This window comes from Sorex araneus, chromosome 2 (genome assembly GCF_027595985.1).
Source record: "Sorex araneus isolate mSorAra2 chromosome 2, mSorAra2.pri, whole genome shotgun sequence".
Taxonomy (NCBI): domain Eukaryota; kingdom Metazoa; phylum Chordata; class Mammalia; order Eulipotyphla; family Soricidae; genus Sorex; species Sorex araneus.
In genome coordinates, this window is record NC_073303.1 from 335363015 (window position 1) to 335382331 (window position 19317).

General features: G+C 42.2%; 1 protein-coding gene across 5 annotated transcripts in view; it reads right to left on the minus strand.

Annotated features, from left to right (window-relative positions):
* OSBPL1A (oxysterol binding protein like 1A) overlaps positions 1-19317 on the minus strand; it is a 221228-nt gene that overhangs the window by 94351 nt on the left and 107560 nt on the right. The window contains exon 1 of one of the 5 annotated variants that reach the window (XM_055129615.1): positions 13619-13794. The exons of 2 other annotated variants lie outside the window; for them this stretch is intronic. Coding sequence is in view for 1 of the 3 variants with exons in the window: in XM_055129612.1 (XP_054985587.1) it covers positions 13533-13565 (33 nt within the window). In the remaining 2 variants the exon portion in view is untranslated. Of the gene's footprint in view, positions 1-13532; positions 13795-19317 lie in introns of those variants that run through there. 2 more of the 5 variants (XM_055129614.1, XM_055129612.1) reach the window with 2 other exon arrangements.

A 19317-nucleotide genomic window follows, 5' to 3' on the forward strand; every position in this document is an offset into this window, starting at 1 on the left:
AACACTAGCTGGATTTTTGTGGTGATCATTTTGCAACATACACAAACATTTAATCATTGTATATACTTGAAATTAGTAATGATTTATGCCAATTATATCTCAAATAAAAAAGATCTTAAAGCAGTACTTTTAAGTTTGCAAGCCAAGGCACATTAAAAAAAATAATAATAATCTTTAAACCACACCTGGGAGAGACCAAGCACCTGGTTTGAGATCTGAAAAGATCATTTAAGTCCACCACTTGAAAAGTTCTGTTAAAGTATGTTTAAATTGTAAATATTTTTGTTTTAGTAACATATTTTTACAAAGCAATTTTATGAGCCAATATATAGATGTGAAAACTATAGTTACGTATAAAACAATAGTTTATTAAACAGTCAACTCAATTTGAAAATATCCAAAGTTGTAAAACAATTAATATGGCTTCTGCTTCTCCCTTCTTTATGTAAATTTAAAACTTGCTCTAATTTTTTTTTTCAAATGAAAAGGAACTGACCAATGACTAGGAACTAGGAGTTCCCAAGCCTCCATTCCAAGCACAGTATGGTGCAATCATTCCATTGTGCTTTTCATGCAACAAATATTCATTAACCTCCCACACCATGCCATGCATTCCAGGCCACAAGGACTCAGCACTAAATAAAACAGACAAAAATCCCTGCACTCAGAGAACTTACATTCTACTCGGGGGAAAGAAGCATAGCAAAATAGTGAAATACTTAGCTTGTCAGGTGGTAGGAAACAGAAAAGACAACAATAAAGCTGGGTGGAAGAAAGAGCTTCCAGGGTGGGGAGATAGGACGGATAAGGGACTCTCTGAGCACAGGTGCAGTGGATCAAAGGCGGGCTGAAGGGCAGGAGAGCCTCTGGGAGGAGGCAGTGGAACTCGGGGCGAACAGAAGGATTCTCTAGTAGGAAGAAGCTCCTAAGCCAATGGGACAAGAGGCTGAGGCCCTCAAAACAAAGTCAACAGGGGGAGGGAAGGAGTGAGAGGCAGGAAAAATGAACTCTTGTGACAGACTTCTGCAGGCAACTAACAGTTGAGGGCTTTACCCTTAAGCAAAACTGGAAAGGCATGAGCTGGAGAGATAGTATAGCAGTTTAGGCACTCGCCCTGCATGCAGCTGCCAGGGTTCAAATCCTCAGCACCATGTATGGTCCCTGAGCAGGAGTGACCCCTAATCACAGAACCAAGAGTAAACCCTGAGCACTGCTGGGTGTGGGCCACAAACAAGCATGGAAAAAGCAATCTTCAAGTGCCATGTCTGCATTTAAACTACATGAACCTTTGACTCATTTCTGGATGACATGTTTAATAATAATAAAAAAAAAAACTGGTAGAAATGAGTGAAGTGAAAAAAAAAGGAAAATCTGGAAGTTTGGCTATTTGTAATAGCCAAAGGATTTTAGAGATGTTTGATCTGGAGGAAAAAAAAATAAAACAATTTACCAGTTCCTCCAAGTAGCTGAGAAATTCTCACGAGAGAAAATATGTTTGTTTTGTTTGCTTTAGTGACGCTGCAAAACACAAAGTTGAAACCATGGATAATACTTTTTTAAGAAGATGAAATTTCACCTTACCATAAAGTTTAGACTATTTATGCTTTTCTGACAGTGGAATGAATGGGTGGTCCTGAGAAGAGATCGTTTAGATGTAATTGAGCAGCAGCATAAAGAACAGGAGCTATTATCTGATTATGTTTACTTACCTGCCAGATGTTAAGACGGAGACGTGGCATACTACCTTACATAATCCTCCTACAACCCTATGAGGCAGGCGATATTAACAATGGAAAAACTAGCTGATTGAGATTATGTGGCCTGTCTCAAATCACACAGTTACTAAGTGACACAGCCAGGTCTCAAACCCGGAGCTATTAAACTACTGGAAGACACTGCCCACATTTCCATTGGTGAAGTGCTTGCAGGACATGTAAAATAAACATCTAGTCAGCAGGAAGCTGGCAAGCGTATTCTGCAAATGAAGGAAAATATGACGCCTAAGACCTTTTCATAATTTCGTGACCAATGAAATTGGCTTTTAAACTTCACATTCACCTCAATAAATTTCTGGCTCTAAGCAACATTTACTTTACTATTGTGCATATCCATGGGGACTCGATTTTTCTCCAGCATCTTTTCCCTCAAGTACACAAATTTCTTTGTCAGATGTTTTACTGTTAGGGTAATTCAAACTTATCATTGCCTTTACCTTCCTATGCTAAATCCATATACAAGATAAAATTCTTTCATCTGAGGAAATTATCTTTCAAAAGTGAACAGCAAATCAACAATGGGTATATAATGCAACGTACAGAAAAATATCACTGTCACTGTCACTGTCATCCCATTGCTCATCAAGTAGGCACCAGTAACATCTCCATTGTGAGACTTATTTGTTACTATTTTTGGCATATCAAATATGCCACGGGTAGTTTGCCAGGCTCTGCCGTGCATATGGAATACTCTTGGTAGCTTGCCAGGCTCTTCTAGAGGGATGGAGGAATTGAACCCAGGTCAGCCAAGTGCCAAGGCAAATGCCCTACCCGTTATATATCTGTATGATGCACATACCCTATATGTGCATCATACAGATATATAAGTCTTAAGTTCATGGAAGTCACAAAAGCCATCTCTGAGCTGTCTTTTCACCTGCTGGAGGAAATACAAGAATTTGGACAGTGCAGCCCCCTACTACATTCCAACCAAAGCAACTTTGGAGTGGTTTGAAAAACAACAAAAGGCAGAACGTCCTGATCCCCGCGCCAGGCTGTCTTCACAGGGGCAACCTTGGAGAGGGGCGGATTGAGTTTCCCTCCCCTCGCCAAGCAGCACCCTGGCAGCCAAAAACCTCTAGAACACAACCACAACCATGCTCAAGGCCGCTCTCCACCAGCTCGGATGAACCTCACCAACAGGTGAACCTGCAGAAAAACCCAGGTATGCGCGACACATGACTGAGATCTCCAAGCCCACTTGGATCAGGAATGGGCCTCCTGCCCCCAGCTCCCCAGTTTTCCAGTAGCTTGGCAGTCACACCACAAACTTGCCCCTGGCACCATATAATCTCATCAACAACCAAGACCTAGAGACTATGAAATAAAGTTCCCAAAAGAGAGCAACACAAAACATCCTGGAGTCAGAATGAATGCGGCCGCACATCCTCTTACACTATCAAAAGTAGCACACATTTGTTTGGTTTTAATATACATGCTTATAACCTCTTACATAAGGGCTTAGATGGCACTAGGGTGAAATACAACAATCTTTTTTTTTTTTTGCTCTTTTAAGTACCAATATTATTATTTTATTTTTTTTAATATTTATTTTTAATTACTGAATCAACGTGAGGGTACAGTTACAGTTTTATACATTTTTGTGCTCGTGTTTTCCCCATACAAAGTTCAAGAACCCATCCCTTCACCAGTGCCCATTCCCTACCACCAGTAAACCCAGCATCTCTCCCGCCCTCCCCAGTCCCGTCTCCCCCCACCCCACACTGCCACTATGGCAGGGTATTCCCTTTTGATCTCTCTCTCTGATTAGGTATTATGGTTTGCAATAAAGGTGTTCAGTGGCCATTGTGTTCAGTCTCTAGTCTATATTCGGCACGCATCACCCTTCCCCCGCAGGACCTCCGACCACATTTTACTTGGTGTTCCCTTCTCTGAGTTGCCCAGAATGAGAGACCAGCCTCCAAGCCATGGGGACAACCTCCTGGGAAATACAACAATCTTAACACACTTTCCTCTTACAGTGGTGGGAAGGTGCATGGTGGTGGAATTGGTGTTTGAACATTATTTGTAATGAACTATTGTGAACAACTTTATAAAAATAAAATTAAAAAATTAAAAATAACAAAATATCACTGCTTTGTCAGGCAATCTTCAGCCAACATAAAAAAAAAAATGCTGTTGATTCTGTGGTTAAAACCTGTATAGAAAACATGTGTAACAACTTATAAAAGAGCTTTGCCCATATGTCCATCCACAGGATGGCTACTAGTAAGATATTACAGAAAACACTAAGTGCTGACAAGGATACAGAGAAACCTGGACCTTGGACACACTCCACGGGAATGTAAAATGGTATCATCACTGTGGAAAATAATATGGGGTGTTCTAGAAAAGTTCAAAAAGAATTAACATGTAATTCAGCAATTCCACTTTTAGTATTTGCCCCCAAATTATAAGCAGAACAACAACCAAAAAAACTGGGTTATTTGTATATTCATGCTCATAGCAGCATCATTCACAATCACCTAACGATGAACTCAACCCAGGTACATTATGGTTAGTTGGATAAGCAAAATGTGGTAATACAACTAGAATACTATTCAGTCTCAAACACATGTCAAAACATAGATGAACTTGAAGTCAGCTACAAGATGACAAATACTGTTCCATAAATGATTACATTTATTTGAGGTTCCTACAGTCTGAGAGAGAGAGAGACAGACAGCACAATGATAGCTGCCAAAAACTGAGGAGAGAAGGAAAAGAGAGTACTGTGTAATAGTACTGTCAGTTTTACAGGATATAAGTGTTCTGGGGAAAGAGAAGAATGTATAACGATGTAAATTATCTATTTTTTTCTTTTTGTTTTCCCCTAGTTCCTGGGCCACACTTGCCTGGCATGTAGCAGACCTTGGCTGGTAGCCTCAGCATTACATATTATCCCCTAAATACGGCCAGGAGGGTCACTCCGGAGCTCAGAGCAGGGTGTGATTTAAAAGCCAGTAACAACACTCTCAGTGTGAATGTACTCAAAATGACGAAACAAGACACACTGCAATAGTTAAGGTAGCAAATGTAAAGCCTTTCAATGAAATAATTTCTTTTTCCAAATATTGGTCTGAAATATATAATCAGGACTTGAGAGATAGGTCCACAGGACAGTGCATTTGTTTTTCATGTGGAAGGCCTGGGTTCTATCCCTGGCACCACAGTCCCCTTAGTCTTGCCAGGAGTAACCCCCAAGCAAAGAGCAGAGGGTAGTCCCTGGGTTATATATAAGATTTATAATCATGTTACTTTGCAATAATATGAAAATGGCTCCATTATACTTTTTGACATGTATTTTAATTATGTTCCTGGACACTAGAATTATTTTATATATGTATGACATAAAATCAAAGTAGTAAGTACCAACCTATTCCTAACATTTTAGCAACTATTTATTTAGTGCTTTCCATTGCAGAAACTTCCCAAATATAATCATTGCACTGAAATGTACCCTGGGGCACATTCAACTAATTCATAAAAGAATGCTCTAACCCAGTGATTTCCGAACAGTTAGATTATGAAAATAATGATTTCTAATACGACATTAAGGCAGGACATACAGGTGAGGAAACCTACACAGATACTGTGGACAGGTCACAAATCTGGCTCTGAATTCTCTTAAGGCCAAAATAGAAAGAGAAATACAATTATGCCCTTTTAATTGTCCACAAGGAAAAAAAAAAAGTTCTTTAGGGAAAACAAACTCCCTCTTTGCACTTAGCTCTAATTCCTCATTCTGGATAGTATATAGGGGAATAAGAGGATCATAGGGCAATGAAATAATCTGATTAAAGCTATTTTTAAATAACTCTCAATAGAAACTGTGGGTGTCACATTAACACCTTTACCAGAAATGTGTTATAATTAAGTGTGTTAGGGAGGACATTTATCAGAAAAACACAGAGGGCAGAAGAGATAGTACAGTGGGTAGGGTGCTTGCCTTACACATGGTGGACCCAGGTTTGATGCCCAGCATCCCAATTGGTCCCTTGAGTATACCACCAGGAGTAATTCCTGAGTGCAGAGTCAGAAATAACCCTGGAGCATCATTGGGTGGTGCCTCAAAGCAAGACAAAAACAAAGAAAAAAAGAGAGAAACAAGAAACACTCAGGTGATAGCATTCCATTCTGAGGGTTTGGCTTAATCAGAGGACAAACTCTGGGACATGCCTACAGGGCTCTGGGAGGACCCTGTCCCAGCCCACACCCATCAAGGCCACTCACTATGGCCCCCATTTTCAAAAATGTAGAATGCATAGGGTAAGAGAGAAATTCTCCATCTTCCAAAGATATGACCTCTCACAAGCATAAAATTTCATAAACAACTGAAGGACATGTCTTGTTGAGAACCTGGGGGTAGTTACTTGAGCAAAATCTAAAACTAGTGCAAAATATTTGGGCATTTATTTTCAATGTTGGTATTTGATTTTCAAACTGCGAAATTAGCTAATAGAAAGCCTTATCAGCTTTGAAAGTGTCTTCTCTAGTTGATAAATTTTCCTAAATCAAGTTCATTTGTGATACATCGGGGTTGTTCTCTAGCAATCAAGTGAGAGGCAGAATTCTGGGTTTGAGTTTGTATGGGAGATATTTTTGTTCTTGCTTTTGTTTGGGGGCCACATCCAGCAGTGCTCAGAAGCTACACCTGGCTGTGAGCTCAGGGATCACTCCTGGCAGGGCTGGAGATGGCATGCAGTTCCAGAATTTAAACCAGGGTTGCTTCAAACACAGCGGCATGCTTTGCCTTTTTTTTTCTTTTTATTTATTTTTTTTTCTTTTATTGAATCACCATGTGGAAAGTTACAAAGGTTTCAGGTTTAAGTCTCAGTTATACAATGCTCGAACACCCATCCCTTCACCAGTGCACATATTCCACCACCAAGAATCACAGTATAGCTCCACCCCACCCCCCCATGTCCCCAGCCCTACACCCCACCTGTGTAACTGATAAATTTCACTTTACTTTCTCTTTACTTTGATCACATTCGATATTTCAACACAAAACTCATTATTATTGTTTGGAATTTCTCCCCCCTAGAGTCGGACTTGCTGAAAAGGAAGCATTTGATAATTTGTTTTCCATTGCTGAGAATGAAGAGATATGAGGTCAAGTGGCCGCACTAGCGGCCACACCGTTTTGGATTTCTGTATTTTAGTAACTAAGTCCAGAGAAATATCTGCCAGAAATTGCATTATTGCAAACTTGTACTTCTCAGCTATATTATATTCCACATATGAGTGCAATCTTTCTATGTCTGTCTCTTTCTGACTCATTTCAATCAGCATGATACTTTTTATGTTGATCCACTTATATGCAAATTTCATGACTTCATGTTTCCTGACAGCTACATAGTATTCCATTGTGTAGATGTACCAGAGTTTCTTTAGCCAGTCATCTGTTTTTGGGCACTCTGGTTTTTTCCAGATTGTGGCTATTGTAAACAGTGCTGCAATGAACATAGAAATGCAGATGTCATCTCTACTATACCTTTTAGCCTCTCCAAGATATATTCCCAGGAGTGGTATTGCTGGGTCAAATGGAAGCTCAATTTCTAATTTTTTGAGAATCGTCCATATTGTTTTCCAAAAGGGCTGAACCAGTCGGCATTCCCACCAGCAGTAAAGGAGAGTCCCTTTCTCCCCACATCCAAGGCAACATACTATACTTAGAGAACCCTAAAACCTCTACCAAAAAACTCCTAGAAACAATAGACTAGTATAGTAAAGTTGCAGGCTATAAAATCAATACCCAAAAGTCGATGCTTTGCCTATTGTGCTATTTCTCTGGACCCTGGAATTTGCTCTGAACTTAGTCCTTCCCAACAATACAAACCTGGGGAAGCAGCTTCTCCTCTTTCCAAGCACTACTTTCCTCATCTTAAAAATAATGGGAAATGGATCAGTGAATATTGATCAACTTAAATTTGTGTGTGTGTATGTGTGTGTGTGTGTGTGTAAGTACCTTTGTGAGTGGACTGAAGCAATAGCACAGCGGGTAGGGCATTTGCCTTGCACGTGGCCAACCTGGATTCAATTCCTCCATCCCTCTCGGAGAGCCCGGCACACTACCGAGAGTATCCTGCCCACACAACAGAGCCTGGCAAGCTACCCGTGGCATATTTGATATGCCAAAAACAGTAACAACGAGTCTCAAAAGGGAGACATTACTGGTGCCCGCTTGAGCAAATCGATGAACAACAGGACGGCAGTGCTACAGTGCTACCTTTATGAGTGTGGAGGCATTTCTGTATTTTTTAAAAAACAAGTTTTATGTAGCATCATTTGACTTAGCCCCTAGTACAACCTTGGGAAATGACCACACAATATGCTCTAGAGTTTAAGACTTATTCTATAGCTTTGGGATTATGATATAAAGAAAACATTCAAAAGTATTTCTATCACAGGAAATTATAACAAGGAGGATTATATTCACATGTTAATTTAAATTATCTGTTTAAAACTCAGAACCATCAACAACAAAAATTCCCTTCATAAATATTTGAAGTGAAAGCTGATTTCTCAGGTAAGCTGGACAAGGCCGCTTCCTGAATGCAGCCGAGTCCAACCCTGAGGAGATGATGTAACCATAGCCCCGGACCCAGCCAGCAGATTAACAGTGTATTTATATCCTGCTCCCTTTCACCAGCGGACTGATGCTCCCCTGGAGTTCTCCCAACAACCAGAGCAAAACTCATATGCTTTTTGCCATTACCATCATCACCCACTGCTTCCCATCAGGGTTTCTTTGATCCAACACCCATGCCACAAACCACTTTTAATTCCACTTCCTTGTCCCTGAATTGAGCACAAAATGCTTCCATTCCTTTTTCAGAAAACAAAGGCTGGGAAATCTAATGGAAATGACAGGTTTTTGCTTACCTCCTTCAAGGCTCACTGCAAGCCCCAAAGTCGAGAGAACAGGTCTGTGTTAAGGAACATATAACACAGAAGGTTTGTGAGGCCTCAAGATAAACTGCCCAGAGTCACAGAGCAATACGGGGCTGGACAGGATGCCAAAGAGCAGGCTCCGAGGCTGCCATAGCCTCTGCCCTAACTCTTCCCCACAGCTCTCCCCTACTCTGCCATACGTTGTACTATATGGTGAGTAATAACAATCAGTAGGTAAAAATGTGGACCTTGAAAGAGCTGAAGAAAATAGAGGCTATCCACTCATTTCTCTTTGGTACTGGAACAAAGACTCTGAGAAGAAAAAAGCAAGATGGAATATATTGAGCAGGTATTAGAAAAATCCTCCAAGGAGTGAGGAAGGATATCAAATTTGAAAGATACAAAAAGGCAGATGGAAGAAGGCTGAAGAATTAAGGCTCATCCTTTTTGCACCAAATATCAAGAGACAGGAAAGGCACTAAGGAGTGAGAGTAAGCGGTAGAATGGTTAGGAAAAAGAAATGGGAAAAATATTAATCAATTAAAAAAAAAAGGTAGGGGCCTGAGGTGAGGAAAAAATATTGGGAGAAGCCAAAAGTTCCATAATTGTAGGTATTTTAAGTAGTGTAAGTAGAACAATAGTCTGTCACTAAGTGCATTAGCCTCGGTCTAGAACAATAAAGTCTAGGAAATAGAGTATTATAACCTATACAATATTTATAAGATACTAGCAATAATAAATATATGGGGGGCCCGCTGGAGAGATAGTACAGAAGGAAGAGTTTGCCTTGCACCCGAATGTGTGCGATCCCCAGCACCACATATGGTCCCTCGAGCCCTACCAAGAGTGATCCCTGAGTGCAGAGCCAGGAAGAAGCCCTGAGCACCAGTGTGTGTGGCCCAAAAACAAAACAAAAGAACAGAAGGAAAGAAACATATGAGATCTTACTTCCAAATCACCCACATCCCAACTTGGATTGTGTAATTTTTTTCATTTACTTTATAATGCTCCCTCTCTCATTCCCTTCTTCCTCTACCTCTCAACTCCTAAATAAAATTATTTTACTCCACTAAAAAAAAAAAAAAATTTCAAAAGCATGAAACTTGAAATCTGGACAAGAACAAACTGTGAAAAAAATCACCTGTTTTTAAGATTCAGGATACTATACAGATAATAAAGAAAACATAAAAGGTATCAAAATATATCACTAAGTAATAAAAATAAATACTAAAAAGGTTTTTTTACAAGGTAATCAAATAAAAAGATTATCCTATTTCTTAGTGACAGGAAGTGAACCCAGATTTCATACACATAAAGCATGCACTATCCACAGTGAGACTGATTTTATTTTAAAACTTTAAAATGTTTTCTTGCTGTTTAGGTAACATGGTTATAACAGCATTAATACCTACGGCCTCGATGTACAAAATAACTACACCTCTGTTATCACCAAACTTCCTAAAACCCTCCACCACTGGCCTTGTGTCACCTCTAATCCAATAAGATTGATTTTAAAAAGAGAAACTTACTGGAAACATCCAAAAAAAATTAAGAAAAGTAAAACAGAAAAAAAAATAGGAAAATGCATGCATACCTACATATCCAACGTAAGTTAAAAGGACAATATAAAGCCATTATAAATATTTTATAAATTTCAAATCTTAAATGAAAGGGATACATTCTAAGAAGTATATAACTTGTTAAAACTGATCCAAATGGAAATAGAAAAGTAAAACAGTCCTATATCCATTAACAGCGTGATATTTACCAAACAGCATTTTCTATAGTGAATCAGCACAAGTTAGACGATCACCTGTTTGAAAAATCAGGAAGGAATATACACTCCCACCATCTCACCTTCTATTTGACACTGTCCTGAAGGCCGTGGGAACATCAAAAATAAAGGCATAAAAGGAACAAAACTACTTTAAAATGATGATAGTCCACAAGACTGAATCACAGTCTATATTAGTTCAACTTTCTCACTTCCCATATACTACACTGCGCACTGCAATCTGGTTCCTTCCTCTGTCATGCTTTGAAAACTTCCCTCATCCAAGACTACAAAGACCTCCTTGCTACCAGATCTAAGGGACTCCAAGGTTTTAGTTTCAGTTGTTACTTGAACTTCTTGGGCCACTTGGCTCTCCTGGCCTCCCCTAATTTAAACTTCTACCTCCCTAGCTTACTGTTCTCCTTGTTCCCTTTCTTCCTCTTGATTCTAAATGTCAGTCGTCAATGCTTTGATTTCAAATTTTCTCAACTATTTACTCCCACAACCTCAGTTACCACACCTGTTAGGTGACTCCCAATATTAATGATTCCCCGATTTTTATTGCACAAGTAGGGATGGCCTGACTTGGATGTCATCATACCCCAGTGGTGAAATCACCCTCCCCAGCTTCCTTTGTTCCTGACCTCAAAATCACCTGAGGTCCAGGGCTTGATGCCACACACCTGAGCTGCTTCTGGGATACCACCTTTGCCATCATCCCTAGTATTCAATCTATTATTAGTTCCCATTTATGTTCATTATTGTTGATGCCTCCCTTCCTGCTCAGCATCTTCCTTTCCTTCTCCACAGTCATCGTCTTGGGTGGGTTCCCAACTGACTTTGAATACTTTGACTTTTCAGGAAAAAAAAAATCACTTAGCGCCCCCACTGAAAATCCATCTTAAGGAACTAACAGAAAGCGCCCCCTAATCACTTCGAGCCTCCTACCGTCCCATCCTCCCAGCGCTGCCTCAGCCCAGAGGCAGGTATTGTCCACTCTGGAGAACACTGGACTGTGAAGAAAACAGAGGCCTTCTTAAACTGTTCCCACTCGTGGCCCCTCTTAGCCCAGAAATTTTGAAGCAAACTTGGGTACACAGGTATTTGAAATAAGTTCACAGATCATAAATTTACAAATAAGAAATCACAAAGAAATTTACCTCAGAACAAAGCCAAAAAAATTTGACTTAGGTCCTACATGGGGTTGTGACCCGAAGTTTGAGAAAACAGAATCTGGAGGCCAGAAAGCAGAGCAGGCAAAGGGTGCTGGCCTCACACACGGCCCATCCAGGTCTGATCCCTGGCATCCCATATGGTCCCCTGAGCACCGCCAGGAGTAATTCCTGAGTGCATAGTCAGTAGTAACCCATGAGCACAGGCAGGTGTGGCCCCAAACCACACCCTCCCCTGCCTCCACAGGAAAAAAAAAAAAAAAAAGAAAGAAAATAGAATCTAGGCTGATTGTCTCTTGAATGCCTGCATCTGGTCATCCCTCTTGCAGGCCTGATCTCTAATCCTCATAAGAACATATCTGATTAAATCTCTCTTGATTAAAATCTTTCAGTGACTCTAAATACCCAAAACAAGATTCAAACTCTTTTGGTTTATTTAACAATGCCTTTCAAGATTTCTATGCAGCTAGCCAGGAACGCGGCTCATGATGAGGCCCTGGGTTCAATGCCTGGTATGACAAAACTCTTAAGTTCTACGTCTTACTGAAATCTATTTTTTCTTACAACCCTCATAGAACTGATATGTAATCACTATCTGAATTCTGCAAAAATGAGTATGTTTACTGAAACCTTTTTAAAACAAAACAAATGTAACATGTCATACATCAAGTAAAGAGTTTATAGTTCTGTGTTATTAATTATTTGATATATGATCTACAAGACTTGCTTAACCTATTTATAAATGACTTTGGATCCCGGTGCATGCATCTGCTATTAAAGGGGAAACCAACAAGCTTTATCATTTCCCCCCATTCCGCTCAAGGGGGCACAACCCAGGATAAGGAGATTATGTGGGTCAGTTTCATTAACAATTAAATCCAATGAAAGTATCCTTTAAAGGGGTTCCAGAAGGGAGACTAAAGTCCTGCAACTATATTCACAGCAATTCGAATTCCCTTAAGACCGGGTAAAGGTAGCCCTGGAACAAAGGCTGAAACAGCTTCCTAGTCTCCAACATCATATTAAATATCTACTCAGGTGAAACAGAGCTTACTTGCCCAAGTCCTCAGCTCCCGGAAGAAAGGAAGACACGCCTGAGCCACAGTTTAACTACGTCCCCCAACTGAAACAAAAATTAACACTGAGATTCCCACATTCTAGCCTACACGGAGTCCTCCACCAACACACATTTCAAGTATTTTTCTTTTTTTTCCACTTTTAAAAGATTCGTGCTAGGCAGTGCTGTCTTTAATGAAGTGCCTTGATTCTGTCTTTTTGATCCTAAGTAAAATTAGGAAACTTGTAATGCCTTTAATAACTCACGGCGCTCTTCCCCGGTATACCTTCCTCGCCTCTTCCCCGCCCCCACCCGCTCCTGGAAAAGAAGGGGGGTGGGGGGGAGCCAGCACAACAGAAAACCCGAAACAACTAGCCACTTGCTCGGAACGCGAGGGAACGCGACTGTCCTCTGCTCGGGGCTGCAAAGGAAGCCGATGAGTAATCAAAAACGCTCATCGAATGGTTCGAGTTCAAGGCCACCCCCTACCACCACCACGCCGGGCTTAATTCTGCTTTCCTCCCTCAATCCGCTCCAGCGCTTCCCCGCCTCTCCTTGGAATCTTCGCGGCCTTGGATGGTCGAGTTCATCTCAATGTCAAGCAGGGCAGGGACATGCAGAAGAGGAGGGAAAAGAAAAAGGGAAAAAAAAAACCCACTAACTTGGAAGGTTATTTAGGACAATACTGTCTTTCACAGCCTCACTCCGCCCACCCCGGCCCCAACTGACCTAACAGCAACGTTTAGCAACGAGGGGGCTGGGGGTGGGGGGGAGGGACGGGCGCGCCGGCCCGGCCGCTGCCCCCGGGGAGGCGAGACCCCGCCGCCGCGCCCTCCCGCGCCCTCCCGGCTACTTACATCCCTGGCTCCCGCCGGGCCGCCCTCCCCCATGCCTGCCCCGGCTCCCGCGTCGTCCCTGCGGCCGCGAGCGCGCGCACACCCACCTGGGCCGGCTGCCGGGCTCGGGCGGGCGCGCTCCAGCTCCCGGGCGCCGCGGCTCGCTCCCCGCCAGTCACCTTGGCGCGGGCCGCCCCCCACGGCCGGCCGGGCCGAGCTGCAGCGAGCGGCGCGGGCAGTGGCCTGGCGGCGGCGGGCGGCTCCGGCCCCTCCTCCCCGCTCCCCGCCCGCCCGCCCGCCCCGGCGACGTCCGCCCGCGGCCCCGCGGCTCAGGTGGGACCGGCCCGGGGCCAGCCCAGCTCGCGCGCGACCCCGGCCAGCGCCGCGGCTTCTCGGGGCGGGCGCCTCCGGCCGGCCGTGCCCCCCCCCCCCCCGCCCCAGCCCCGCGCCGGCTCCCGCGCGTCCGGAGTGGGCAGCGCGGCCCGGCAACTTTTAAACGGCCAGCCGGGGGGTCCCCCGGGGAGCAGAAAGGGAAAAGCACCGGCCTCGCCTCGCCTCCGGACGCCCCCCTTGGACGCCGGCGGCCACTTGCACTCACAGGGAAGGGTTAACTGCCGACTCCACATTTTTAAATTCACACTTTTTTTTTTTTTAACACTTTCTGCACTACAGTTTGAACTAAAACTGCAGGATCAAGTCGATAATGTGGCTGGGAGGCAGACAGACTCAGGGCAGGGAAGCCCACCAGTGAACCCCACACTGGAGTTCAGAGTTGCAATAGTGACAGCCGGTATTTGCAGGACCGCTGAAAGATGTGATCAGGTCTTAACTAGGCAAACTGGGAGTTCCTATCAGTGAGGTTTCATGTTGCCGCAGAAAAGTTAATTTGCTTTTCTCTCTTTTAAAATACTAAATTGATAATTAACTATATTGTGAAAAGTCACATTTGGTACTAAGAGGAACCCCTGCCACTGAAATCTTTCCCTATTTACTGAATATTGGAAAGCAAATTCCATTTATAAGAGGTACTGGACAGCAAACAACACAGTGAACAATGGCTGCTTTGTTTTAAAAGGCAGTTTACTCTTCACCTAAATGTGTCAGGAACTGGACTGAGGGACAGATTGCTCATTTGTAATCTCGTGTTCAAAGTTAGAAGTAGAATATATTTATTTGCTCAAGGCTGAGGTAGCAAAGTATTGGTCCTGATGGGTCTGACCCAAAAGCTAGGATCCCTTCCTTTGCATATTCCTTACTTATTCAAATACTTGTTTGTTTTTGGATCACATTTAGCAGTGCTCAGGGCTTACTCCTGGGGTCTGTGTTCAGGAGAGGTTAGGGACCATATGTGGTGCTGGGGATAGAACCTGATGGGCCATACGGCAAGGCAAGTAAATGCCTGAACCATTCATTGTACTGTATCTCTGCCCTTAACTACTTATTAATCCACTACTACATTGTTCAGGACTGGACACCAATGCTACACTCAGACCCAGCTGCTTACTGAGCTCCAGGTCAGTAATTATGTCACGGCACACAAGGTGGTTAGTGCTCAGGGCCAGGGAACACTCTGAATTGGAGAGATGCCTAACCCAGTTTTGAAGGGTAGAACCTGGGATCAGGAAACGGTGGCAAAATTATCTAAAAGAGCAATTCTGAGAAGAGCATCGAAGAGTGAAGAACTTACGTGTAGGGGTCAAGGAAGGAGGTAGGAGGGAGGACACGGAAATACAGACAGTAGAATACCAAGGGTTGAGAATGGTGGAGATAAGGAAGCCAGATGAACCAGAGACAGCCTTTGTGTCCCTGGCTTAAATTACTGAATAGGTAGTAATTCGGTCTTATTACTTCAATTGATGATTCCATTTCAGAAACATTGGTTTTGAAATGCTACTGGTAGAACCACTGGTAAATGTTCAAAAGGCAACTGGATATACTGGTTCTTAGAACATAGAAGAGATCTATGGTAGATAGTTGAGTCATCATGGATTTCTGGTTGAAGGAGGAGGTGAGATCATCCAGAGAGAATGCTTAGGAAGAATGTCACCCATAGAAACCCAAAGAATACTAGCACTCGATGCACAGACAGAAGAAAAGATAGTTTAAAGGACAATGGAGAAGCCACTGTAAAGATGCCACAGAAATCAGAGCATTCTAAACACTTCAAAGGACAAGCAAGATAATTTAGGGGTGTCCTCTGACATACTATGATATGGGTAGTAGCAGTTTCTGTGGACTAGTTGAGGAATGAAAAAATCAAGGTATCACATTTTCAAAACCGGAAATAGATCTAAGAAGATAGGAGTTATTAGGGGAGGGAAATTCTAAAGGAGAGAGGGCAACTCTTGAATCAGGATAAAAGGATACATCTGCCTCTAACCAGAGAAAAGAAGAAAGGATGAGAAGAGGCATGGATAAAACTGGAGTCACATCGTGACACATACCTTCAGATATATAATCATTTAATCTTTGATAAGGGAGCAGTGAAATGGAGCAAGGAAAGTTTCTTTAACAAGTGGTGCTGGGATAACTGGATAGCTTCATGAAAAAATTTGCATTCAGACCTCTTCCTAATGCCATGTACAAAAATCTGACCAAAATGGATTAAAGACCTCAACATCCATAAGGTCATGGAAAAATAGATAGGCAGAACCCTCCACAATATTGAACCTAAAGCTATCTTGAAAGATGAAATGCCACTGATCAAGCAAATGGAAGCAAATACAACCAAATGGGACTACATTAAACTAAGAACTCTGCACCTCAAAAGCAACAGTGACCAAGATACAAAGACAGTCTTCAGAATGGGAAAGGTTATTCACCCAGACCCTTCTGATAAGGGATTAATATCAAAGATATAGAAAGCACTGGTTGAAATTTACAAGAAAAAAGATGTCCAACTCCATCAAAAACTGGGGAGAAGAAATGAAAAGAAACTTTCTTAAGATATTCAAATGGCCAAAAGGCATATAAAAAAGTATTCTTCATCACTAATCATCTGGGAGATGCAAATTATAGTGACAATGAGATATCAACTCACACCACATAGACTTGCACACATCCAAAAGCATATGAACAACTAGTGCAAGCACAGATGTAGGGAGAAAGGGACTCTCCTTCATTGGTGGTGGGAATGCCGACTGGTCCAACCTTTTTGAAAAACAATATGGACATTCCTCAAAAAATTAGAAATTGATCTCCTGTTAGACCTAGCAATACCACTTCTGGGAATATACCCAGGATCCAAAAACATACAGTAGAAACACCATCTGCACCCCTATGTTTATTCTGACTATTCACAATAGCCATAATCTGGAAACAGCTGGAGTATCTGAAAACAAATGAATGGATAAAGAAACTATGGCACAGCTACACAATGGAATACTACACAGCTGTTAGGAAAAATGAAGTAATGAAATGTGCCTATAAATGGATGGACTTGGAAAGTATCATGATAAGTGAAATAAGAAAGGGACAAATACAGAATGAATGAATTCATTTGTGATATATATATGTGTGTGTGTATACATATATATATATATATATATATATATAGAGAGAGAGAGAGAGAGAGAGGGAGGGAGGGAGAGAGAGTCTCAGAAGTCGAAGACCTCCGGGACCCTGCCACAGCCATGCTCAAGGCCACTCCACATGTTTGGAAAAGTCTCACGCATGAAAGAACCAGCAGAGAAACCTAGGTGTGCGGGACCAGGGACTGAGATCTTCAAGCTTGCTCAAATCGGGTCTGGCCTCTTCCATCCAGATCCCCCATTTTCCAGTAGCTAGGCAGTCACACCCACAAACTGCCCCCAGTGCCATGTAATCCCATAAATGGCCAAGATCCAGAGACTATAAAACAAAGCTCCCAGAAGTGTGCATTTGCCGCTGAGTGACCTCTTACAGCCTACTTCTCCCTCTCAGAGAACCTGGCAAGTTAACAAGAGAATCCTGCCTGCAGGGCAGAGACTGACAAGTTCTCCGTGGCCTATTCGATATGCCAAATACAGTAACAATGATGGGTCTCATTCCCCTTACCCTGAAAGAGCCTCCAATGCAGCACCACTGGGAAGAACAAGTAAAGAGAGGCTGCTAAAATCTCAGAGCTAGGACAAATGAAGACGTTATTGGCGCCTGGTCGAGGAAATCGATGATCAATGGGATGACAGTGATAAATATATACACACATGTATATATACAGTGATATATAACATATATATGTATATGTATATAACATACATATACATACATATGTGTATATATGTATTTGTATGTATGTATATATATATACACACACACACACACACACACACACACACACACACAGACATATATAGAAGAAGGCATAGCCATGGCCAGGGTAAATAGGATCTAAGAGAACTGGTCAATGGTTGGAATCAGCCGCAGGTGTGTGGGGCAGAAAGTAGGTAAGATAAGTAAGGTAAGCAAGTAAAGTACCAGGACCAGGATGATTATAATAGCTGGAGATGATCACTTTGGAACATGTACTGTGTAAAAAGTAGGTAAAGGGATATACTAGATAATCTTTTAGTTTCTATACTGGAAATCACAATGCCAAAAGGAGGGAGGGAGAAGGAGAAAGAGACAGAGATAGTGAGACAGAGACAGAGAGAGGAGAGAGACAGAGAGAGAGTATTGGGGGAAGGTGGCAGGAAGGAAGCTGGGGACACTGGTACTGGGAAATGTATACTGATAAAAGGACAGGTGTTGGAACATTTCATGGCTGAAACCCAATCATGAACAACTTTATAATTGTGTATCTCAAGTTGATTCAATTTTAAAAAATGAATTCTTAAAAAAACTGGACTGAGCCCCTACAGTCCAAAATCTCCACACTCCACAATTGCCACCATGATCTCAGGGGAACCCCACTGCTCAGATGAGCCTCATCCAGAAATTAATTTGTTGAAAAACTCAGATATGTGGGTTTTGTGACTGAAATCTCCAGCTTTCACTGCTTCTGGAATGGGCTACCTTCCCCCATCTCCCTGTACTTCTGGAAGCCTGGTAGTCACACACACACCCCAACGCTGCCAGTCAGTTATGAATTTAATTCCAGCTTTATCACCCTGTTAGAAATTTTGGACACCCTGAGGTGTGCAGCTGCAATTTCAACCACGCAACATCTCAAACTCTGTAACACTGGTAAACCAGGAGTAGCACACCAGATTGGATGTAATGTAGAAGGCAACCAATTTGAGAAACAAAATGTAAACACAGAAGGCGTAACCTGTAACAACATCTTAGTAACCACTTATACAAGGATTTAAGAGCTTCATGGTGAGATACAATAATCTTCACAAACTTTCTTTTAAGGAAACATTTTTTTTTGCGTCACACCCAGCAATGCTCAGGGGTTATTCCTAGCTTTGCACTCAGGAATTACTCCTGGCAGTGCTCGGGGGACCATATGGGATGCTGGGAATCGAACCCAGGTTGGCCACATGCAAGGCAAACACCCTACCCGCTGTGCTACCGCTCCAGCCCCAAAAGAAACATTTTTTGATCATCCTTTTAGCAAATTATAACAAGGGGACTATTCCTGGTAATGCTCAAGAGACCACTTGTGGTGCGTGGAATTCAAACAAGAACTGCCTATAGACAAAGCAAGAGTCTTACCTCCTGAATGATCTTTCCAATTCCCCCATTTTATTTCTAAGAAAATACTTTAAAAATTAGCATTAAAATGTCTAGTAGAAATGACATCTGAATTTGTATGTTCATTGCAGCACTGTTTACAATATCCAGAATCTGGAAAAAACCAGAGTGCCCAAAAACAGATGACTGG